The following is a 26,452-nucleotide window of genomic DNA, read 5'->3' as shown; positions in this document are numbered from 1 at the left end:
CTCAGTTGTGGAACCATTGGATTTAGATGCCATTCTTACAGACTGCCAAATTGAGGAACCTCTAAAAGTACCTATTTCAGCAATACTTTGTATGTAAGTAAAATATTTTGATTAAAATAGGATGCAAATGCTCAAATTTTTTAACGTTAATGTGGCTAATATGTTATTTGCATGAATAAAATAAAGGGTATTCGGTGAGAATCACTCTTAATCTATATTTTAAAATAAAGCTTGTCTAAATAATGACAAAGAGTATTCACATCAGAGATTTAAGATTAATATATATGCGAAAATAAGTAAGAACCGCTACTGAAATCTGAAAAATCACATTTCAGAAAGTTGATTGTACGAAATACTAAGACATTTTTGATTGCTGGTTGAAACTTCAAAGCGTTTCTGATAGCTGTCTGTGAGCCTTTCTCTATTTATTCCGATGATCAAACAAGTTTGAAACAAAGAAACATGTTTCCTACAACAACACTCGTGATGAGTGAGATTTAAATAACGTTGCTGTTTTTAATTCATTTCTGCTGCAAATTGAAACTGCCCGTCTGTGGCATATACAGTATTATTGAGCGAGGGTTTTTAGGGGTTCAACCTCTCCTCACGAAATGGAAACACTTTTCATACGTTCGTTTTTTACCACGTTATTTATTATGTTAGCAGTTTTAATATTTGACGCCCGGTGGCGACTTTACACATTGTCGACTCCCGGGCACTTCTTTGGCACCGTATTTTGAAATTCGCCAATGCTACATTCGCCAAGTCGGGTTTCAAATTTTCTCGCGAAAATCTTCGCATATTAATTCGCGCATGTTTCACTTGCGACATACGATTTAAAAAAACTCATGAGTGAACATGAGGTGTGAGTAAATTTAGCAACTTTAAAAGTTTTTGCGTATTATCATTCTGTTTTTATTCGGACTTCCTGAAACACATATTTATTTCTTACTTTTTTATATCCTTTTTAGGATTAAGTTTTCTTTGTGGGTGTTGGATATATGAGTAGAATATAGCTTTATAATTATTTTTATAAATTTATTGCAAATAATATATGGTGTCTTTATCAAGCATGTGGACGCAATATTTAATAATGCAGCAGGGTTTTGTACCTTATTGTTTAGTTTTTAAAACCTTTAATTTAAGTAACTACGCAATTTATGAGTTTTAAGCATTTTCATTTTATATACGTGTAATGATGAGGAGATTGTTGCTGTCAGCTTTATACATGAATTTATTCTTTTTTACTTTTCTGACATTGATATCTATGATTAAATTTGATGTAATGATTCCCATTTGCAGTGCGAATAATATTTGCGTAGAAACAATTGTACTTAGATTTGACACTTTTTTGTAAATGTCATGTCCTAAACGATAAATTCCTTCATACGTATTAGCCAACTCCACAGCTTTGGTAGCCAGGACTTAAAAATTTGTAGCAGTTAAAGAATATTTATGAGGTGAACACAATTTTGATTAAGTAGCATCAACTTTTACATTCTCATATCATAACTCATATCATATAAAGACAATCTGTTTATTTATTTCTGATTCATTAAAGACAAGACATTGAGTCAAATAAGAGAATCTTAACAATTTTTAAATTTAATAATTTACTTTAAATAAAGAAAGTAGTTTTAAAGCAATATGGTTGAAAGGCTGAGGACTTACACTTTTCTCAAAAAAATTAATCGATGTTATGATAATAAAACAAAACTCTTGCGATCAGTTATCTCAACAAAAGTAAGATTTTTATTACCAAATAAGAAACAATTATTACCATTCTGCAAGGAACAAATAAAATAAAATAGGTCATACAGTTTTTAGACACACAGACTGCATGACAATCTAAGAATAAATGTTTGAACTTTTAAAGCAAATTACATACAATAAAAGCTATTGTGTGAAAAAAATTAAAAAACAAGTTGTTACAAATGAGACTATTATATGATTCCAGCAACTTAAAAATTCTTTTGGAATTTTAAAGACTAATGAATACTATTAAATAATAACAGAAAAGTTTTCAGTGTCTCTTTTGTCTCATTTTTGAAGCAGAATATAAATTAAAATACACATTTCACTTTTACTGATCCTGCTTTTCTCTGAATCGTTCTTATTAAAATAGATGAATCATGTTAAATTACGTTACATTAAGTTAGTAAATGTGTTTTCACACTTAGGAGGAAAAAAAGGCCTAATTTTAGATTGACAATAAATGTAATAATTTTCATAGTATTTTTTCCATATCTTATTTAGAAGCCCAAAAATTGAATAAAGAAATTATAAAATATATAGACCAATTGTTGAGTTATAGAATCTAATAAGCTAAAGTTGTTATAAAATTATGAATAAAAAGTTACAAGATGGATAAGTTATGAAATTAATGAAGCATAGAATGAAAGGATAAATATATATAGCAAAATATACGATAAAATTAATTGGGAAACAATTAAAACGAAGATGAGTAATTTCAGATATATACAAATAATAGTGATAGAAGCAAGAAAAATGGAACATATCGGAATTTTCCTTGACAAATTTAAGAAACATTAAAAAAAGTTGAGCAGTCACAACTTTAAGTTTTAATAAATATGATTTGATGTTATAAAAAATAAATTAACTATACGAAAATAGTAGTGAATATGTCATAGATTTGTTTCTTTATGTCATGGCTTTACTAAAAATATTTTTTCTCCTTGTCTTCATAATAGCACGTATTTTACAGAAAATATTTGAACAAATTTAATGAAAATATTTTCACATTTTTTTAAGGACTCTCTTATGAAGAAAATATTGTCAATCAAAAGTTGTTCAGTATAAAATATATGCAATTTTTTTAAGATATTGTAAGCATTTTGAAGAATACATATTTTTTCCAAAATAGAAACAATTGAAAAAACCTGGTAAAAATGAAAGAAATAAAAATAATTATTTTTCAAACTGCGTAAATTTTTTTTAATGCTTTTATCTTCAAAATATGTACTCTTAATAATGTGATGATTTATATAGGGGATTATTTTTTTAAACTTTGTTTATTAATTAAGATATTCAAGAGAAATTGATTATTCTGAAGATATAAATATTTTATTACTCCAGATTTTTATTTAATTTACAAGAAAAGTTTCTATTTGAAATTTTTTTTAACCGAAATACGTATGTAATTAACTGAAATAATTGTGTGTATGTAACTTTTTCTTTATAGAAGGACGAAGTATTTTGATCTCGTTATTTGAATTTTTCTAGTCTTAAACGAGGATAAAATTTTAACTTAATTCAGCAAGCAACTTTTAAAAATATCCATGAGCGCGAAGATTCGTTTATGACTTTTGCGAGTGCTGTATTGCGGCGAGCGTAGGGTTGCCTCTGAGTGAGGGTTACTAGATAAGGCGGTGAAACAGTTGACAAATAAAACCGCGGCGAGTGGAGGTGCCCGGGAGTCGACAATGTGTAAAGTCGCCGCCCGGTGGCTGAGCGGTAGAACTTCGCGCTGTCGTGCCACAGGTCACTGGTTCGATTCACGGGCCGGGAAAGGTTGACTCAGCCTTTCATACCTTCAATGGGTCGATAAATGAGTACCAAGCATGCTTGGGAACTAAGCACTGGGGGTTCCGCTTGGCTAACAACCTGACCGGAACATCTGCTCCTGCACCCCAGAGCCCAAGGTCAAGAAAATTGAGATGGGCACAGTAGGCCTTGGCTCTCTATGGACTGTAACGCCGCTGAGTTTTAGTTTAGTTTTAATATTTAAGCGACATCTTATTTTCCAATTAAAAATTCTTTTTTTTAAGTGCTAAATATAATAATAACAATGAAAAAGAAAAATAATATAAAAATTGAGAAGCTGTTTTGTTCTGTTATTTTTTCCTAGCGAATGTACATCTACTATACTTAGAATCTTTCTCTTTTTCTCCAATGGACAGCAATGTAAAGGATCATTAATAATGTGGGGAGATTTTGACTAAAACTTAAAGTGGTGTTTCCTTTAGGGCGTATGCAGCCTGCAAATGACCAGAAAAGGCTACAAACAATTTTTCTAACATTTGCCCAGGGAATTTGGTGGATCTAGGCTTGATTTTCAAACAGGTCAACGATTCCCGTCTCATTGTAAAACCTCCACTGAGATGGCTTTATAATGATCGATTGAATGTCATGGAATGATCTTTTTTCTTTTAAATCTCATTCCTATTGGGTTTGTTTAACGTTTAAGAATAGAATTAAGAAAATTAGGAAGAAAAAAAAGGTAAAGTAAAAAAAAATTATTAATGAACAAATTAAATGCTAAAAATAGAATATCCCTTTAGAAGGATATAAAATATTTAACTAAAATTACTGGCCAAACATAACAGGGAAGGTATTAAATTTTGCTTTGTTAAAGACTGGTTAGAGTTCTAAAGAAATTTACTAAAAAAAGGAATAAACATTATCTGGAAATGCTGAAAGGGAATGGATTGAAAATTAAAGTAAATTCATGAGACAGATAAAAAAAATGCAAATTACAAGTAAAACTCACCACATTTTTATTTCACACGTTCCATGACTTATTTAAAACATTAAAATTAGATATTTAACTTGTAAACACATTTCATACTTTATTTCTTCATTGACAAACGATAAATGTGCTAAATCAATTACGATGCAGAAAGATTGGGTATAACTTGCTCAAGAATGAAATTTTTTCGTATCACTCGTTGAATTACCCATGTGCATCCCCTAATGCACATCAGTGCATCAGGGTACACCACCACGCCAGTATATCATAATTCTTTCACCCAGGGAAAAAAGGAAGACTCCTGGAACTTACTACTAGGTGTTGCCATCACTTCAAGAAGGAATCTGTAGATACTCAGCCCAAATGCGTCGTCGAGGGGAAAAAGTCAGTTTATTTTCATGATGTATAGAGTGGGTGAGGCAGTTGTTGTAAGGTTGCCTGTGCGGGTGTTGGCTGCTTTTTTAAGATCTGTTCAAAGCATTTTCTTGCATTAATGTTAAACAAGGCTTAACATTTCCCCGTGTCCACGGCAGGCCCATTCAGTGTATGGAAGAATTGAACAGTACAATCAAAGTGTGAAACAGATGCTACTGTCCCAATATGTACATGGTATGCAATATCGTATATTTCATATCATGTACAGTGTGCAAAATAAAAAATGGACTACCCCAAATAACACTTGTTCCAATGATTGGATCGTCACACTCTACGACTCATCCTTAGGGGCGAAAGGGTGACTTCATTTATGCCAATTAACAAGTGCACACGATATTTTCAACTACAAATTGAACACACAAATGTTCTTTCTATGAATAAAAAAAATTTTGGCGAATTTTAGTTTATAACTCCCAAAATATAGAGGTTATCACACTCTGGAAAATCAGGAAAGTGGTTCAAAGTTTGTACCCCTTAATGCTAATTTTACTTTTTTGCGTATTTCGCTATATCTCGAAAACTTTTAAAACGAATTGAAATTTTTCCACACAATTATAAAATTCGTTTATCCAAAGATATTTCCTTGCAAACAATAACTTTTAGTAAATCTTTATAATTTTTAGTTATTTTTTAATAATCGTCGAATAAATTTGAACAGTAAGATAAATAATTTTTTGCATCATTTTGAAGAATATAATTTTACAAGGTAAAATACAAAATTTGAGTGAAATTAGTCAAATAGTTTATGATATTCAGGTGTATTTTTCATTCAAATAGGTATTCAAATAGGTGTATTCAAATAGTCAGGTGTATTTTTTCAATGTCCTTTATTTGACTGATTAATACTATAATCATTCATACGTTTTTATTAATATACAAACGAAATTGATATTCGGGTATGTATTTTATAAACTAATATGCTCATATTTTATCATAGAAGCAGAATTTCATTCATTATGAAACGTAATATTTTTCTTAGGATATTTTTTGGGACAGTGTTATTTGCTTGCATCTGTGGTACAGTATTAGATTTAAATGACCGTAAAATGAAAGAGAGTCATATGAAATATTCAGATGAAAGTAAGTTTTCACTTTAATGCTTTCTGTAAAAAATTGTGAACTATGAATATAAACTGTTTATAGTGTATTAAGAAAAGTGCAAGAATTGAAAAACTTATTGTAATGGTCTAATACATGGATTTTTAGATAATAAATAAGATAAAGCAAGTTCATTTCTCAATAAATTCATTAAAGTGGGGAATAAATAACACAATTCGCAATTAAAGTTCGAAAAATTTGCCAAAAGAGCACTCAAAATTTTAATAAATTTAAAATAAGTTTTAACTTTGAAAAAACTCACCTATTCACAAATAAAAATGGCCTTTCACCGCACAAATTTCAAATCTGTGGGCTGCACAGAGTCCCCATTGTATTTCTTTATTATGCAAATTTAACAATTTTAAACTCTCAAACTAATTATGAAATGCTATTTTTTTTATTTCATCTTACTCCCTGCACATTTTTCATCCTAAGTCTTACAATTCTTGCGCAGCAAAGCCAAATGTAACACAAAGTTATTACAAATATAAGAAAGTGCGAAATTATTTGAGTAAAAATACTTAAAAATTCAATAGTTTTCAAACAAATTAGAACTTTAAAATAAAGCTCAGGCTTATTTCATAAAGCAATGACCCTTTCAGCAAGATAAATTTCAACACTGTGCTTATATTTCTGTGGACTGTATAATAGCCCTAATTAGTAACTCACTTATTTTTTACACTTATTTTTTACGCAGCAAAACAAAATGTGAAGTTGAACATATTGTTGAATAAAAAGAGATATACGAATATATTTAAACAACATATACTATAAAGAAAGAACTGATCTTCTTTTCTTGCTTAAGTTCATGATTATAAAATATTAAACTACGTGTTACTTACTTTTTATGTACTTTTTACATGTTTGTACTATGAACTTTTATTCTTCTTTTACAGGCTTTACTAAACGATTGCTGAAAGCTTTCTCTCTTTATACTAATACAGTAGAGTTATTCACAGAGAATTCCAACCAAGCGTCTCTGAACTGCGCTCAAGGACTTCGGGTGATTTTGTGTTTCGTGATCTTGTGGGCACATCTTATAATGTTTCCGACTCCGGGGAAAGAAATACGTTATAGTAAGAATATTATTGTTTACTTTTCATATCCATACTAAGGAAAATTATTTTAAACTTTGGTTGTTGAAAGTTATGGAAAAAATTTATTTTTACAACAGAATTTTTTAAAAAATTCTTTATATTATAAACATTTTCTGTATAAAAAAAACACTTGATAGTTGAGAGTTTGAACATGGTGTAAAGTACAAACTAAAATTAGTATTCAATTAAAGATTTGAAATACCGTAGCAATATATTGATATTTTTTTTTTAAAAAAAGTCTGGGTAACAAAGTCTGAAACTGATTATTTTATAAAAAAAAATTTTAAATATCCTGTTTAATATTCTTCTTAGAGCTATGAAGCTAAAAAAAAAATCTTGCTTTCAACAGTTTGGCTGAGGAAGAGGTTAACAAATTTGAGGAGATTTTCAAATTTGGAAAGACATCATGACTTATGTCATAGGAAAGTTTAATTCAAAATAAGTTTCAAAAACGACTATTTTTATTTTATAAAGTACACTGAAGATATGGTTCACAATTGACATTCAGAAAAAAAAATGTGCCCAGCAGAAAGTCTTCCCTTAGTAAAAGTAAAAAGTTGCAAAACCTCGCATATTGGTTGAAGAGGAAGAGTAAAAAGAAAGGGTCAATTAGGTGACAAAAATTAAATAGTGCTAACAACACAAATATAGTAAAATCGATGTATTTTTACGCTAAATAGAATGAGATTAAGTATGAGGGTAGAACTAATAACTTCAAAGTAAGAGTGGTATAAAAACTAAAAGTACTTACAAATAGTACAATTCTTGACTTGTGCTTATGTAGAACACACTTGACGCTGCTATCTTAATAAATATAGTATTGTTTGCAATGAATTTTTTACGTTGAATTGAATGAAACCAAACACGATTCAATGTAATGAATAGTTCAGAAATTGCAGGACTTATTATGTATTAAAAATACCCTTTTTCTTGACTTGCACTTATTTATACTTTTCTTCTAAATTATTTGTCTCATTGAATCAAATATGATTTAACTTAAAAAAATATTTTGCATTCAGTGCTTCGCTTGTGCGGAAAGGTACAAAATAGTAATGCCAAAAATGTAAATAAGTACAAATCAAAAATAGTACTTTTAATAAATAAATCCCTCTCAACTTCTCAACTATTACTTCTACCGACATAAGTTAGGTTACACTTATGATTGTAAAGAATATTAGTACCAATAATCATTATTTTCGTAAATTATGATTAAGATCACGGAAAATCTTCACTGCCACAGATCAGCATTTGAAAAGCTATGCGTAGAAATGTTTTCTTTTACAAATGATGGTTGTCTTTTCAAAATGTATTTTGATAAATCTAAAGGCAATAAATAATAAAAGAATTATGTACTTGTGACAGTACAGCGAAACAGTTTATAGTAGAACCAATATGAGGGAGTCTTATCAATGCCAATTCAGAGGGATATAAAACAGTTTACAAATAAATATAATTCCGAATTGTGTGACAACGTAAAGCAATGGAAGATGTGGATTAAGTGTCACTTCACCAATTATTATGAAATGAAATAAAATTTTATGATGACCTACGAAAAGGCTTTCTTATAAACTTATAAATGCAACGAAATGCATTGGAAATATACGTATAAGAAATTATAAATATATAGTTAAATTTTAAATAGGTAACGAAGATGACAACTAAGTGCATACAGTATTTAACAGCGTTGAAAAAGATTTATTATTATTATTATAAACTTAAAAAAGGTAATTGCTAACTAGACGAGATAATTTGAAGTCAGACTAAAAATTAGAACAAGTATGATTAGTAGCACTTTGTTTATTGAGCAAACATACAAATAAGCAAAAATGACGAGAAAATTGCAATACAAGAAGTAGGTATTGTCAAGAATGACAAACCTGTCACATTCCTTTATCAACTATTTGCCTTTTTATTTTACGCAATTCCTCACCTATTCCTTTTATATATCATAAATATCGTTCAAATTCCTTTTTTTTTTTTACAGATTTTGAAGGTAGTTAAAAACAAATTAATAATAAGTTAAATAAAATGATGAAGTAGGAAAATTTTTAATATCATAATCATTTTTTTACAGATTTTGAAGGTAGTTAAAAACAAATTAATAATAAGTTAAATAAAATGATGAAGTAGGAAAATTTTTAAAAACATAGCTGCAAAAATTGTTTTAGAATAAGTTTTAATGCCCTTACCGTACTTTATCATTTTACTGTGATCAATGTTGAATAAAAAATGCCTTTTTTTTCAAAATTCAAAGTAACTGAATAATATTATTTTAAAAATAATTTCCTTTTGTTTTTATAGAGAATTTTCATTTTGTATATGAAGTTTTAGATCCCATTGTGGAAAATAATGGGGTGATTTTTGTGGATTGCTTCTTTACTCTCAGGTACATGGCATGTATGGTATTCTTTACTATATTGTTATCCCTTCTTGCATTTCAATTAGTATTAACTTATTATTATACTGGGTGTCCGAAAAGTATGGACTTAGCCTAGTATGTCCAGAAGTACTGTATCAAAAATCGAAAAATATGTGTGGCAAGTATTTTAAAAAGATGTATACAGTGATGCTAAACCAGAACTTTCAAATTTAAGCTATGGAGGATGAGAGGATGCAACTTCGAAAGATTAAATGAGAATTTTTTATTGCAGATTTGGATTTTCCAGTAAAAATACCTTAATTTGACTTACAAGTGTTTGCAGTTTGATCCACATGCAGTTATACAATCAACAAAATAATAAAACAAATCTGTTACTAATTGCTTAAAAAAACACCTATTTCAAGAAGTTAGAGTCAGATCAGACCTTCAGACTGGTAAGATCGTTAAAATCGCACCAATTTCAAGTGAATTAATATAAGAAAGTAAAACTAATTTACTACATTTAATTACGCTCCTCTTCTGCAGGAGTCATTAGTCATTTTTTGAAAGATATAAAAGAAAGCATCTTTTTTTTTCGTGCATTTCCCAAGTGATTTGTACCTAATTTTTATTTTTGGCAATTATGCCGTCATTTCAGTTAATGTAAGTATTCCTTTCTGTAAAATCCAAATCTGCAATAAAAAAACAGTAATGTTCACTTAAGATTCCAAAGTTGCAACCCACACAACATCTAGGGATCGAGGTTGTGAGTTAAGTTCAATATCATTGAATAGAGCTTTCGAAAATGCATGACTCACATATTGCTTATTTCTCGAGATATTTAAACCGTCTCCATACTTTTTGGACATTCTGTGTACACTATCTTGCAATAAGAGTTTAATTACCATTAAAGGAATATTTTATTTACTATCTACAAAAATCCATTCTCTTCTCTTTTCTTGTAAATACTTTCCATTGTTTGAGAAAACCATTTCACATCATACTAAATTTAGTTAATCAAAGTTTTAATTAAATTGATGATACAAACTAAGGTAAACAACGTTTAGGAGCACAAAAATATTGTCTGATGAAGGTTGCGCTGAAGGTTGATAAATCTGTTGCACTGATGAAGGATGCCTTTTGAGCGTCCAAAACAGCTGTCTGCATTTATAAATATTTTTGTGCTCCTAAACGTTGTTTACCTTAGTTTGTATTTTAGCACAAAGGGTGCCCACTTGTGTATTTAAATTGATAATGTTTGAATTTTTAATTAAATTGAAAAATTGAAAAAGACCAAACTATTTATTTTCTACTTTAACTGAAATATCTATAAAATCTTGCTGACTTTAGGCATCTACTTTAAAATGTATCGACTTTAACATTATTAAATTGAAGCAATATTTTATTGCATTGATAAGTCTGAAATCAAGTCTCTTTATCTTAATGATATTAACAAATAGATTATTCTAATTTTTATTTGTTGTTTTTTTTCAAAGGTCAATTATTTTCGCGGAAATTATTCGATTAATTAATATTTCATTTTTCTTGAAAAAATCAATTATTTCATCACTTATTTTTATATGGCAAAGTAAAAAGAAAACCGTTAGTCGCACATAAAAGAATTAAATATTTTCACGGAATTCGAACCTTTAAGTAAAATAATTACGTATAGTCGGATTAAGCAAAAACCGCTTAACATTAACCATAAACATTATTTGGTCTTACTGTTAAAATGTATTCAATTTGATATATTTTTTCTAATATGAAATTAAAATGGAAAAAAATTTCAGGTCGTGCGATGATAATAGAGATTAGATTAGATAACAAGCACGAGGTTTGCGACATTGTTAGGTTTCACAATTTTCATTTCCATTGTTTCAATGTAAAATTTGTTGAAATTATATAGCGCTTCAAAAGTGTATACAACTTCTGCGCTATTATTGTAACGTCTGGATGCATCCGTGAAGAGACAGCATCACTGAAAATACTTTCTAATCTTAACTTCTTAATTAAAAAATATTTAATTTCAATTCAAAACTAAAGGCCTGGTTTCTTAGGACAGGACGCCGTCAGCTGGAAATCAGCGCTAACCTCTGATTGGTCCATTTGTGAGTTGGATAGTATACGTCATCGAACGCTTATCTTGAACTTCAATTGCCGTCCAACTCAACTGCAGTTGGATTACAGCGTGACGTTAACCACAGAAGCAATGGCGGACAACATCCAACAGCACATTGAAATCAGCCAAGATTTTGATTGTGACATTAAACATAGCTTCTTCATTAAACATAGCACTCTTCATTTAGCTCAGCTATAATGTGTTTTTTCTTGAACAAAGTCATTATTTGTTCTCTAAAACACTGGTCGACAATAACAAAATCAATACAAATTCAAAATAAATATTTGTTTACGTTATTAACGCATGCGCAATGAGAGATAATGTCTGCGTTGGACCGACTGCTCACGCTGAGCTAACAAAAAAGTATTTTTTTGGCGTCAGATCTACGTCAACTTTCCGCTGACGCCCAGATAAGGCGTTAGTTCTAAGAAACCAGGCCTTGAGCTAACAAACCAGTATTTTGTTGGCGTCAGCGTGACGTTGACGTCCCGCTGACGCCCAGATAAGGCGCTTGTCCTAAGAAACCAGACCTTAACTGATAGAACAGTATATGTGAATTTCAATTGAGATTAACACATTTCCATTATATTTTAGTGCCTTTTTGCTTAGCTATCATACATGGCGAGCAATTGAGCAATCAAAAGGACATTTGAATGTTTTTAGAATTGTTTTACACAGGTATTGCAGGTATGTAAATTGAACCAGAATATTTATCAATATTGAATCATGTACGTATATGAACTTATCATGTACGTATATGAACTTATGCACGTATATGAACTTATGTACGTATATGAACTTATCTTGAATGAATGATATATCATTTTAAATAAATAAGTATTTCACAAGCGACTGGCACATCTTGTTTCCATCATTCTGTTTGAAATATATTAGTAATTTTGTTCAGCTTTAGATACGAAATGTAATGGTTCGAAGGGAATACTGATATATTTTTTCACATATTTCACTGTTCTTAAAGGAGTAGCAAATGTGTTACCTGTCTTTTTTTCTTTCTTTAGTAATTTACTATTTTTAAATGTTATTTTAAGATGATAAATTAAATCCCCTTCTCGCTCCACTCTCCAATTCCCTTGGTTGCTTCGCATTTATCGTTGCTTTTTTCCCTCATAAAAAGTTACAAAAAATTTTTGTTTTTAATAAAGTATTTCAGTTGAATACCCGTTCTGTGTATGGGTAAAAAAGAAGATAATCAATAAATCAGTACTAATTGAAATCAGACACAAAACTAAAAGATATATACCGACACAATTAATGATGCTGAAATAATTCAATTTTCTTTTAATTGTTAATCGTGGCCCTTCAGTAACTTTATGTTATTAGAATAATCAAAACCCGACTTTAGAAGTTCATCCCATCAAAATAAAGATTTAAGTGTATTCAATATTATTTGGCATAATTCTGTTTCTCGAGGCAAACTTTTCAAAATTAACCGCAATGAATTTCCCCCGATATTTAGCTGTCGTTAAATCCTATTGGCCCAGTATCTACATTAAAACAGTACAGTATTAATGCACTTCTAATAGGTTCAATATGCACTTATATAATGCTTTGTACCTGTATTAATATATTTGGCATATATTATAAGCATGCCAATTACCATAAAGCCAAAATTAAGTGAGCGCCATTGACGACAATACTATCATGGCGATTTTTAATGATTTCTCTGAACGAAAAAGTACCTTTTCTCCCATACTGTACTTTTTAGAAGATACTTATTTTTTTATTTTAATTAATACACATTACTAATATTAATTCAACACTGGTGTCAACAATAGTAGGGAGTTTCTTTACGCATCTCCTAAACGAAATAGTAACATTTCCCTATTTGATTTTGATTTTTTAGTACGTATCTTTTTCTTATTTCAGTTAATACCCATTATCAAAACAGCGGCGTTGATGCTTACTTTCTTTTAATATTGTGAGAAAATTATAAATCGTTAGAAGTCTTATTAAAAATGTTTTTTTTTTCATTAAGTGTCACTGCATTTGAATTTGGAATTCAGTAATTTTTATAAAACAAATATATATTTTTTATTTATTTTATGTTATTTGTATTTATTTTGCAGGTTGACTCTTCAAGTAGCTACCTTAGCGCTACTTTATCTAATCTTGCCGATATTGAGTTCGGGTCCGATTTGGAAATCTTCTTGGGAATCTGAACTTGAAAATTGTTACCACAATGGTTGGAAAAATGTGCTGCAAATTCAAAATTATGATCCCTTGAATGAAATCGTGAGTAAACGGTGGGAAGAGAAACACTTTTTTTTTAAAAAAATTACTTCTCTCAAAATTGCTGTTTTTATTAGAAGGAGTTATTTAAGAGGAATAAGAATCTTTGGAGGCATGAGTAGATTCTGGAGACTGGTTAAATGAAAAAATAGGTGTAGTGTCACGATTTATAGCCAGATATTCAACAGTATTCGAATACAAAGAAGGCAGATACGAATTTATGTATGAGTGAAAATGGCAATCAAGCAGAATTGGGTGATTAGGAGTAATTAGGGCGCTGATCTATCAAATTAACATGGCAACAACAAGCGTTAGAAGAATGCCAATAACTTTTCAATGTTTACGTGGTTTAAATTGTCGTCCATTACAAATTTGTATTACAACGTGATCATGTATTCGTTTAGTTATTATTAAATTTTCGATGATTCCTTAACCTAATTCGCTTTAAATGAAATCTTCATTTTCAAAAATCATTCTCTCTCTCGCTGCTCATTTTTTATTTTCGAACCACACGATGTGTGATGAAATTTATTTGTCCTGGTATGTTAGATCACCCTTTGACAATTATTTTTTTAACAATCTATATGTTTATTTCTATGTGCACGCTTCTGCGCATTTAAATCCATTGTATTTAAAAAAAGAAAATATATAACAGTGCCAGTCAACTCAACGTTGCGTGCAATTTGATAAAAGCTACGGATAAGATTTATGAGTACCAATGGAATAAGGGTTCATCATGTCAGCATTTTTCTTCTTGCACCTATTTTCTCATTCAAAGATTAAAAACTTTCTTCGAATAACTTTTGAGTAGTGGAATGTCATAACATTCTATGTCTAACATATATTGCTTACAAACTAATACATTATTATTCTTAATGGTTAGTAAATCAGTCTCTGGCAACGAAGTTCTTGGTATTATGCGTAAATAATAAAACTAAATAGCGCTTGTATTTATTTTTTTTTAGTTTGGAACATTTTAAGTGGGTACTAAGGCCGAAGATAATATTTCATTAAGAAACAAACATTATTTTGTTCCTAATCGTACCATTTCCCTCTGTCTTACTATACCGATGTCCAAGAATTAAGTTCGAGGTTGGTTTTTCAAAAGCAAGTTTAAACAGCAGGTTTGAAAATCGATAAAAAATCATGCCATAGGATCCTCAAGATGTAAGAATATGGAAAAGTAAACAACTTGCAAAAAATATAATCCACAGTAACAATAAGGAACTTAATTGAAATATTGGTTGAAAACACAATTGTACAAATGACCAAAATGTCAATGTTACACGGGATTGTCAAGGAAATTCCAGCCTCTAGTATGGAGTTTGATTAAATCTGACTGCATATGCAGGATTGACAGCGTCTGCTCATGCTGAGGACCAGATTGTTAAGAAGCTCTTGAGAAATCGCTGCCCATTCCTGTTGCAGTGCTAATCGCAATTGCTGAATTGTTGTTGGCGGCTGGGGACGTGCTGCCAAGCGTCTCCCTAGAGCAGAGGTCGCCAAAGTGGTCTATATAGACCACCAGGGGTCTATTTAACAAAAGCGGGGGTCGATCTGAGACAGGGGGGCAAATGGGGATCGATCCGAATCGGAAGAGTCGATTGTGGGTCGGAAAAAAAAACAGTTCTCAATACGCAAATCACACATACCTAATTAAGTATGTAAAATTTGTGAATTTTTTTATAATTGACTCAATATCAGTTTCTTTATGAAACATAAATTAATAAACGTATATTTATTGGGGTGAAACAAGTATGTACGTACCACTCCGCAGTGGCACGAACTCAGCGCTGTTTATAAGTCATATGCATATGTGCGCTTGTCCAAATGTCGCGTGTGACGAGCATTGACGTTACAAATGCAAATATCATTCGCAGTTTCAGCTATCTTTTCAAACTGTGTTGAATATTTGCAGTGTCATTATTAAAACTTTTATAGTTTTGCATAATTAGTTATTGTTTCGATAAAACCATTCGTTTGGTTTTGATATCAATTTTAATTATTAATGCACAAAAAAGAAGGTAAGAAATAATATGGATTAGTACAGCCCGCGACAAAACTATAGCACACTTTGTATTTTTTTACGAAAATTACAAAAGTGACCAATTTTGACGAAAATTAAAATTGACCAATTTTGAACCCAATATAGCGAACCTTGCAAAAAAACACCAGGCACACCCATCTCATTGATCAAAAAGCAGTAAATCTTTAGTTACTTTACTTATTATATCTACTTATGCATAATTACTTATTATTTAATAATAAGGTATTTAAATTTTAAACATTTATTACTTTAATAAATGCTTAATATCATAAAATAAATGTACAAGCACAGTATCTCATAGAGTTTTATTTTAATAAGCAGAAAATTACTTTTGTGGGGATCGATGAAGATTTCAAAAAATTATACAGGGGTCGATGATCAAAAAAGTTTGGCGACCCCTGTCCTAGAGTGTCCCTCACTAGTTCAATCGGATTAAAATCCAGGAACCTCACCGGCCTCCCCCCCATACGTGCAATATCTTCCCTCTCCAACAGTTCTGTAACAGCCACTGTACGATGAGGTTTAACATTATCATTCGTGAAGATGAACTCGACCTCATTGTGAATCTGCCCAGTTGTGTTGTTGGCACCACATTAAATGTGGCGTCCCCAGTGAACTGACGTTAATGGAAAACACAGTACTGGCAGTCGTGCAAATAGAACACCCTTGTTCAGTCTCCTGGTCACGGTAAAACACATCGGGGTGTCCAGTATTTTGCTAGCCTATTAGCTTAGATTGCCTATCAATTTCTCCTGCTGTCAGCCGTCTGTGCTTTCTAGACTGTAGGATTATCCATCGGTCTCCCGATGATCCTGGTTGTGTTCGACTTCTACTAAACCTCCGGACAGCTGTTCCTGTCCTCTGAAATGTGTTTCAAGCTCATGAAATGAAGCTGTGGACGATCCCGAATCACTCAGCCCCACTGGTCGCACTTCGACCTTCTTCCAATTTTTCCAATTATTCGAAATCGCGTCAACTCCTCCAGATGTCGTCTTCTGCGATTTTCTGTTGTTCATAAACAATAAATTAACTTCGTTTTTACTGATGTATACCGTGCAATACCATTCACATAAGTACTGAGCTTCCACCACCAGCTCGTTTTATTTCCTTACACCATGGCCCAAGGTGCATAGATGCACATTTTTTGCTTTACCTTACAGTGATTGGTCTTCTCGATGATTAATTTTCATACGTTTTAAATGCTTGTTTTGTTGTTTTGCTAGTTTTTCCACTTCGTTCATAATTTTTACACACCAGTGTTTTAGAACGGCAATATCAAAAAAAGTAATTTTGCTGCTCACGCTAAGAAAAATGTGCTATATTGCTCCTAGAATCAAATGCATTCAGAAATAAAAAATCATTTCTAATTTAAAAGACACATCGCACTATTTTTATTATACTTAAGTATACTAACAAGAACAAAAGCAATTTCAAAACAAAAGAGTATTTTTGCCCTACCCGAAAAAAACAAATATATCTTACTCTTTCTAAATGTAATAATAATATATTTTACTCCTATAACAAATATATCTTACTCTTCCTAATTACATTTAGAAATGCATTGCAATGCATTTCTAGAAATGCAAATGCAATACATTTACATTTTAACCTTCTTTATCACTCAATTGGGTATTTTTAGTGTACTTTTGAAATTAACTTGTAATTTCTAAACAAAGTTTCGATTTTTATTTCAGTGTTTGGTGCATACTTGGTTCATGGCTAACACGATGCAGCATTTGGTAATTTCCCTTCCTTTGATGATTGCGATTTACAGGTAGAATTTTTACTTCAGTTATCAACCTTTTTCATTTATATTTCAAGATTTATTTTCAAGATAAGTACACTTTGCAATTGCTGCAACATAAGATGTAAGCAGCGAGGAAGAAACGAGAACTCGATTGAAATCTGTCAGATTACTATTGAGAAGAAGAAAATGAAAATTATAAAACAATGGGATCACGTCACATGACGTCACACGTCATTTACAATCTGGTGGTAAATATAAGTGATTTTGAGCGAAAAACAAGATCTGCCGTTAACTAACCATCGAATTCGAAGCCCACAATGATTTTCTTCTACAAATGAGTTTTCTACGATCAGTCTGGAACGCTCTATATCAGTTACTCTATATTACCAACTGGCGACCCGCGAACTAAAATATATTAGTTGTAATTTTTTTTGCGGACAATTTTCGTAAAAAATCTGTATGGGTTTTAAATACTCTTCTTTCCCTTTAAAAGAAATTTTAAAAAAAACTTATTACTTCGTTTCTGTGAAATTTAACATACCAACGGTGCAAAAAAAAAATTTCCAGGATTTATTGCGTCCAAGAAAATATTTATTATTATTTGTGGTTCATTACTTTTGCTTTGAACAACTTGACAAAAATCTGACAGTTATATTTAATGTTCCTTCAATCACAAAAGTGTCATATATAAAATTTTGTCAAAATTGCGGCCCGCCATTTGACTGGTGTTTATAATTGTGGCCCCCGGCCTCATGTAAGTTGGAAACCCCTGCTCTATATAATCCAGGTGAAAAACCTACCTACTGCAGTAGGCCAGTAGCGTGCTGAAGGCAAAGGCCCGCAGCAAAAGGGGGCATCCAGTCATAGCCTTCTACAACATCATTCAAAACAAATAAGAGTTACGAACAAAATTGTAGAGATAGATGAGAGTCCCTTTACATAGTGCAAAAACCAAGTCTGTCGTATTCTTCCAGACAAATGGACATTTGGGCGACTATGACAAAGCTCTTCATTGTATTTTTTTAGTATATATTACTGAAGTTAACAGCACATGGCCGCACAAGGCATAAATGGATAAATAGTTTCTCATCAACATTTATAACGTGAATTGAATGATAAGTATACTTACCACAGCCTCTTAAAAAGTATACCTGGTACTTTTCAGATCGTTAAACTTTGATGTACCTGGCTTTAAACCCAGTATATTGCTATAGTGAGAAAAGTGATCCCATTTAAAAAATGATGATAAGTTTACGTTTGAACTGAGTGGATGCTTTCCTCTGCTAGGGACAATTATAGATTAAGATGCTGACTAGTAACAAATTTAAATTATTGTTCATGAACCCATTTAAAAAGTACATTTTTATTGCTTTTTAACAATTACTTTCTTCAAAATTTTATCATAAAATTCCTTAAAATCCATTTAATATGCGAAAATCGATTAATAAAACTAATCTAAAACACTCGTCAAAAATTAGAAAAATTCCGTGAAAAACTACTCCCCAGACTATAGAGGTCAAACTAGCTCTAAACCTCATAGATTAAAAAATTATACTTTTACGTGTATGGTCTAGCTTCTTTTATTATTATTTTTAAAATCAGAAATAACTTAACCCAGCAACAAAAAAGTAAAGCAATGAAAAACTTTTATAATTAAAATAAAGTAATACTTTTTGTTAAAATACAATTAATTTTTTTTCCTTTTTAAACCGCTACACAAAAACCAATCTTCAACTCGTATGTGAAACAATATAGTTAAAAACAAAATTTTACTTATGTTACTCATTGATTTTGCTAGCAAACTCAATTTTGTTCATCTGACTTACAAATGCCTTATATTTTGTAGGTACCGCAAAGCTGGAATATTTATGGGGTTGCTATTGTTTTTTGTACCATGTTTTTATTACGGCTATCAACTCCTTAAACGCCAATATCCATTTCTGTCATTTAACTCACTCATATTAGTCCAGTAAGTCTAGTGTTTTATTAATATTTTTAAGTAAAGTTTTCCAAAGCTATGGGTTCTCGCTTGGTAACTACTGTCAAACTTTCGTTACTAGAAAAAGATCTCTCAAATATGAGAAAAGATAACGGAATGACACCTTACTCACAAGACCTCTCCACCAATTTCATGTACCTGACGTAATTCTAATGCAGTTTTCAATGACAAAACCTTCCTCCTTTACAAAAACTGGACTGCAATACAGTTTTCTTGACATTTCTTAATTGGTTCTAAATTTTAAGAAAGTTTTAGTTTTTCAAGTAATATTTTTAAAAAAATTTCGAATCAGATTTTTATACCAATTTTTAAGATGATTTCCCAACATTTAATATTAGTATACAAAATGTATAGTTAAAATCTGGTTAAAAAAAGAACAACAAGAAAATGTGTCCAATGAGGAAAAGTACTCGCGAGTTTCTTTATCTAATTAAAGTTACAGAGCTGGGACAACAGCTTCAAAATTGTCAGAAAAAATAGATATTAGAGGAGAGAGAGATTGATCACTCTCGGTTACTGCACTTAGCGAAGTTTCTCTCAAAGTGCGCTTTCTTACTCCGTGTTTGAAGCTCGTTCCTTGCAATTAAGAGCTTTATTTTAATTACATTGTAAATATGTTGTCTTTAATTATATTGTTACTTAAACGATCATAAACTGACACGATTTAAAATAAGAAACTGAGTAAACAGCATCCGTTAAAGTCTCTTTGTAGTACAAACTCAGGTTGATTTTATGGATCTCAAACCCCGAATTCCCAATCTTAATGGAAATCTCTTCGGTGGTAATCTCCAAAAGAATTCTTCAGATGATTACATTTGATTTCTAAGACTGACTGGGATGTCCTCTTGGAATGATGAATCCGCATCATTTTGAAGCTTTCATCTTTGGAATTGCTTGTAGAATCAGAGACATCGGAGGTTAGACATCCGGAGAAGATTTCATGAATCTGATTTACTGTAAAGATGGATCCAATGTTCATTTGGGTAAAAACTAAACTGAATTAGTTTTTACAGATTGTTCAGGAATCTTTATAACTAAGTCTAATCAATATCTTGTTTCGGTTGAATTTGATATGGAGTTCAGTCAGCATATGTTGTCTGTGATTTCTTAGCTTTTTCTTCCTCTGCCTTTAAGAATTCTGTCAGACAGGAAGTTAGCAACCATGGGAGCTTAGGATCAGTCTAGGTTGTTTATTCTGATTCTGATGGAGTCGTTATTTCTATTTATATGTCCTAGAGTTCATCTATTATTCATTTTAATTTGAAAAATTCCTTGCGAGTGCAAGGATCACTCATTCCTATATTTCTGAATGATATATCCAATAAAAAAACAGCATTTTTTTAGCTGGATAGCACTGTGGTTCGCATTAGGCGTGAGGCATGAAGGATAAACCTCACTCCCGTGAGCACTTTGTTGATACAGCATGATGTTCAAAATTTGGTCACATCACGCTTTTATTCAAATGGTATGATCATTTTTTTGGGTCTAGTAACAGTAATTAGCTGCATTTCTTAAAGTTGCCAGTTCTTTAAATGTCTCAGTTCTTTTTGCAAAATTTCGGCTGTAAATAACGTCTTAGCAAAAAAAAACTGGCATTCATTCAAAAAATTGGAATATTTGTTTAACAAGAGCAAAAATAACTCTTTGAAAGTAGAACTATAAAAAATTTTAAAATTTAATTATTTCCCGTAATATGTGGTTGCCAACGTTATTTCTGCGTATGTATAGTAAATACATTAAGCAGTTAAAATTAATTATAAAAGTACAGAAAAATTAATGTGCAGCCATAATTTGTGCCTTTTACCATATTGTGCGTAGTACCACATGGTAAGTCTACATGAAAATGGTTGTATCGATTCTTTCCAGTAAATTTTGGTTTTATCCAATCAGAGCAGTACCTACACGTCATAACTTTCAAACTACGTTAAATATCTGTGCAGTACCTCATGTCCTGAATAAATTTACTGTGCTGAATATTAACACATTGAAAAAAAGTATAATGTTTAAGCATTATTTTTGCAACGAAACTTGTGTTGTAAATGTGCTTTTATTATTACAGTAAAAAAAATCTCAAAATCGTTAAAACTTGAACACTCCAAAAACAATCTACCAACTCAAAATTATTAAGTAACTTCATTTTTGGCAATGAAAAAAAAAAGTTGTACGGCATCACGCATTAGGCTTAGCGGAGAAAAGAGAAAAAGAGCAGTTGTTGTTGTTGTTGTTGTTGTTGCAGTTGTAGTTCATTTACGTCGCCCTAGAGCTGCACAATGGGCTATTGGCGACGGTCTGGGAAGCATCCCTGAGGATGATCCGAAGACATGCCATCACAATTTTGATCCTCTGCAGAGGGGATGGCATCTCCGCTTCGGTAGCCCGACGACCTGCACGCGAAGTCGAGCACTTTACGGTAGAACAGTTTAACGAGGATCAATACCGCACACCCTCGGTCCCTACGCGGACTGATCCAAGTGGTCACCCAACAGCACACTGACCGCAGCCAGTGATGCTTGACTTCGGTGATCTGCTGGGAACCGTCTCTTAACGATCAGTCCACTGCTGGACGAGAAAAAGAGTAAAACCAGGGAATAAAATTAAATATAGCTTATCTAAAAAAATGTGTTTTCACGTTGAATCTATAGAGATCATGTTCGAGATGGTAGGACAAATAGTTTAGAAGTTATAATGATTTTTATGCGAGAAAAGTACACTATTTGACTTTTACTAATAAATCTAGTTGGTGTCAAAATAGTTCAAGGAACTGGATTCACGGAGATGTCATTATCTGTGTATGAGGATATCCCACTGCACAATCTTGCTTCCAGATATATTTAATAAAATCATAAATCATCAGGAATTTTGGTGAACTATTCAAACACCAGTAATTTCTATCTGTAGATTAGCATAACTAAGGATACTACATCGAAAATAGAAACTTCTTATGTAGCAAGAAGGGTTTTTTAGTTCCACTCCAGAGAATAGAAAATTAGTTTCACGCCAGTGGTTATAATATTGCTACACTATTGATAGGTAGTGATAAAAAAAATGAGATAGTGTAATTAGTGTATTAAGTTAGATATTATACTTAAGACGCATTTCGTCAAGGATATAATTGTGATCAAAAGTTAACACTGAATAATGATAGCTAGTATTTAGTCGGTAAAAGTAGCAAAAAGGAAGGATGACATTCTGTTCTAGTAGTACTTTGTTCGAAAAAAAGTTATTTACGATAAACAGGAACAATTTTGTTTAAAAAAAAAATATTTAATTTTATGAGGAAAGTATAAAAACAGATCGTACCCGAATTTAAAGCATAGCCAAAGATCGAGCATAGATCAACAGCCTTAACAATTCTAGTCGGACAATCTGTTCTTATATCAAAGCAACTTTTGTTTCAAAAATAAATCTTCTGGTCATTTTTTCCCCAAAACAAACATTTCGTTTCTTCATTACTCTAACATGAACCATTTTCTTTCATCTTTTTAATGACTCGCGTAAGCAAAGCTTTCCTGCCAAAACTGTCGTTGCAGAATCATTAGATGATAGACACAGATTTTGAAAAGTCAGATTAAGTTTGTCAAGTTTGTAAGTTTGACTTTCTTATGTGTACGCGCATCAGAAGGGGATATAAGTGGTCCTACAGTCAGATAGGACAACGATATGATTTGTTTAATTTGTAACTATATCAAAGAAAAATACCATTTCATTTAACATTTTTATCGGCTTAGGTCAGAGCTTAGTTTGAGGAAGAGTACAAAAATTATTCAGTACTTTTCAGTTAGCCAGGAGGAAATGAAAAGTTTCCAAAAAACTTAGACCTGCGATTACTTATTTTATATTTTTTTTCTTTCTATTTATTTTTTAAGCACATAAAAATTAAATAAAATAAAAAATTTAAAAAATATATCGTTGAATTTTTTGCATCCAGTTAACCTAAAAGTTCTACTTACTATTTTTGGTATAGTGCTAAAATAAAAAAAGCAATATTCAAGTATTTAAGTTTCAAATGCTACTCTTTAATCTTGACCAAAAAACGATAACTTTATTTTATACACTAGGAGGCTTCGCCCCCTGCTCGCTGGCACTCGCCAACCCTCGGAACTGCTTTCGCAGTTTATTTCTTAATGTCTTCTAATGAATTTCTTAACGTCTAGCTTTTGTATACTTTTTTGAACACTGAAGTTCCGAAAGCTTTTCACTATAGAAAATTCTAAACCGGTGCATTTCAATATTAATTTGAAATTGAAAACAGTTCGCATATTTTTCTTAATCACACTATTCTAAATTTCAGTTGTTGAGAAAAGTAACTTTTGTTTTAAAGTCTTTCCCACCAGAGGGCTAAAACCATGTGTTGTAAGACAATATGAAATAATACTGAACGCCAGATGTAAAGCATCGGCTTCGATGAAGATAATTTTGCGAGAATGTTTTTGATAATTCGGTGAGAATTCACCCGATTAGACATATGATACTCACTACGTGCTCTTGCTCGCCGAAGCCTATCAATTAAAACGTATTAGCGTTTTATATAATATAGATTAGCCATATGATGCTCACTACGTGCTCTTGCGCGCCGAATCCAATCAATTAAAAATGAAAACTGTTGCCAACGCGAGAAAAGAAATATCACCGGTTTTATTGATACATACGTACGTATTAGCGTTTTATATAATAAGATAGATGGAAATTTATTACGCCAAAAGCGTTTTTGACTATTATTACTATGAGCGTTTTTGACTATTATTACTATTAATCTCGGGTTTCTTAAAAATTATTTTTTGGAATGCGAAAAATATTTTTTGAAGGTTGAGAAGGATTTTTTATTATTATTATTAAAAATAGTAGGGGTAACAAACAGCCAAATTCTAATTTATATGAATATTAGACAATTCCAAGACATTTAGCTTTTGTAAACTGTCTTCTTTAAGAGGTGTACTTATTTTCAAAGAAATATTGGTCTGCGTTTAGGCAATAAGGAAATAATATTTCATAAATAACTATTTAAATTCATATATATATTTTACATGCAAAAATGACTTACTCTTAAACATATAAAAAAAAGATTAGATAAATACCAATTATTTTTCCTTTTTTTTCAGTGTTGTTGATGAAGCAATAACACTACTTTATTCAAATCAATCTTACCACCTCCCCGCCCATATGATTGGGATGCTCTCTGGTTGGGTCTGTCTTAAATATGGAAAGAAAAAGCTACCTAAGGTGAGTTTTGTCTTAAGCACTTTGCACAAACTGAGAACAAAAACATTAACAGCAGCTGGTTCTGAATGTCATTGATAATTATATTATAAGCGCCAAATATTCACTACTTATTTAATATACTATTTAAATTTAAATAAAATTTTCAAAACTATAACTTTTTTTGAGGAATTTCAGGACATCAGATTGTTGAACAATAAATCATTTGTAAGGAGAAAACTATCGGAGTTGTTTGTGTAATATTTTTGAGCTATCCTGCATTTCACTTATAAGAACATGGCATTTTGTTACACATACATTTCATAAGAACACACAAAGAAACTTAAATTTTTGAAAAATTAATTTAAGGATGGATAACTAAATTTAAAATGCTTACTGTAATTTCATTTTTGTTTAAAGTAATACTGAGTATCCGTGTGTTACGTTTTTGGACATGCATCGAAATACTAAATTGCTTTAACTAAAAATATTTTACACAGTATCGTAACTTATTTATTGTTGTCATTTGTTGAATGTTTAGTCACGTAACCACTGTGTTTTTGCTTTTGCTTAAGTTTATAATTTTGTGACGTCAGCTTGCCAGAGGTGTAGCAATCTATTATTGCTATATATATTTTATTTTAATTTTCGAAAATAAAACGAAAATATTTATAATTTTTTATTATTTTATTATTTATACAATTAGTGTTTTTATACTATTTACAGATAAAATCGTATTTAACTAATATTGATTAAAATCTTGGTTTTTTATGATTAAGCAATGAAAAGTACAATGTGACTTACAGCTACAGAATTTCGGCCAAGAAAGTAACTCTCTTACCAATTCATCTTTGAACAAATTTTAGGAATATGTACATTATACTAGCTATCTCTAGCTAAATTTATCTTCTAACACACTATGCGAATCAAACGGAACCTCTTAACTGTTTCGGTTTAATTGTTTTAGTTTGCCTCATAAGTGAATTTTCGAAGCAAAGAAAGAGGTTTTACCAGTTCTATTACCTAACAAGCTCTGCTTTGAGTATGTTTGAGAAGAAGAGAACATCTTCGCATGCTTAAAAACCAGTTTTTGTTTATATTCAGAGCTTAGATGAGGCCTTAATGAAGAAAATGTTTACGCACTCAGTTAACAGTTAACTTAGCTACGTAACAAATATAAAATTTGACTAATTGTCCATTGACTTCAATTTATGCTGGCGTAAACCTTACAGGGGGTGGTCAACTTGACTGTTTTCACCCGTAGTGACATTGTTCCTATCTTTGATTAATATTATCATTGTTTATTGTCTATTATTTGACTCAAGATACATTTCAGAGTGCCCATTGGCAAAAAATAAACTTAAATTGGTCTATCTATGATAATAAAATAAAATGTTTGTTTATGTGTGCGTCTGTCTCATAACTCCAGAGCCGTTCGTTCTTTCGTGCTGAAATTTGAACAAAGGATAAATGAGGCAATCTTAGCCTAAAAATTGACAACTAGATTGTTCAGAAAAACATTTTAAAAAAATGGAATTTTCCTTTTTGTTTCTAAACAATTACGATAGTACCATTGATAGAAACTGCAGGCAAGCTTAAAGATAGTCTCAGTGATG

At 31.1% G+C, this 26,452-nt stretch overlaps 1 protein-coding gene across 1 annotated transcript in view; it reads left to right on the top strand.

The window, feature by feature from the left end:
* Positions 1 to 26,452, top strand: part of LOC107436170 (nose resistant to fluoxetine protein 6) — a 55,625-nt gene that overhangs the window by 11,589 nt on the left and 17,584 nt on the right. The window contains exons 4-12 of the mRNA XM_087167646.1: positions 6 to 93; positions 5,904 to 6,004; positions 6,919 to 7,098; positions 9,421 to 9,505; positions 12,192 to 12,284; positions 13,685 to 13,850; positions 17,589 to 17,668; positions 19,488 to 19,610; positions 24,740 to 24,860. Of these exons, the coding sequence (XP_087023772.1) occupies positions 6 to 93; positions 5,904 to 6,004; positions 6,919 to 7,098; positions 9,421 to 9,505; positions 12,192 to 12,284; positions 13,685 to 13,850; positions 17,589 to 17,668; positions 19,488 to 19,610; positions 24,740 to 24,860 (1,037 nt within the window). The remainder of the gene's footprint in view (positions 1 to 5; positions 94 to 5,903; positions 6,005 to 6,918; positions 7,099 to 9,420; positions 9,506 to 12,191; positions 12,285 to 13,684; positions 13,851 to 17,588; positions 17,669 to 19,487; positions 19,611 to 24,739; positions 24,861 to 26,452) is intronic.

Source organism: Parasteatoda tepidariorum, chromosome 7 (genome assembly GCF_982258835.1).
Source record: "Parasteatoda tepidariorum strain Cologne lab strain chromosome 7, Ptep-v5.0, whole genome shotgun sequence".
NCBI lineage: Eukaryota > Metazoa > Arthropoda > Arachnida > Araneae > Theridiidae > Parasteatoda > Parasteatoda tepidariorum.
Note: the sequence above shows the minus strand (reverse complement) of the source record. Positions and strands in the feature narration are given on the sequence as shown.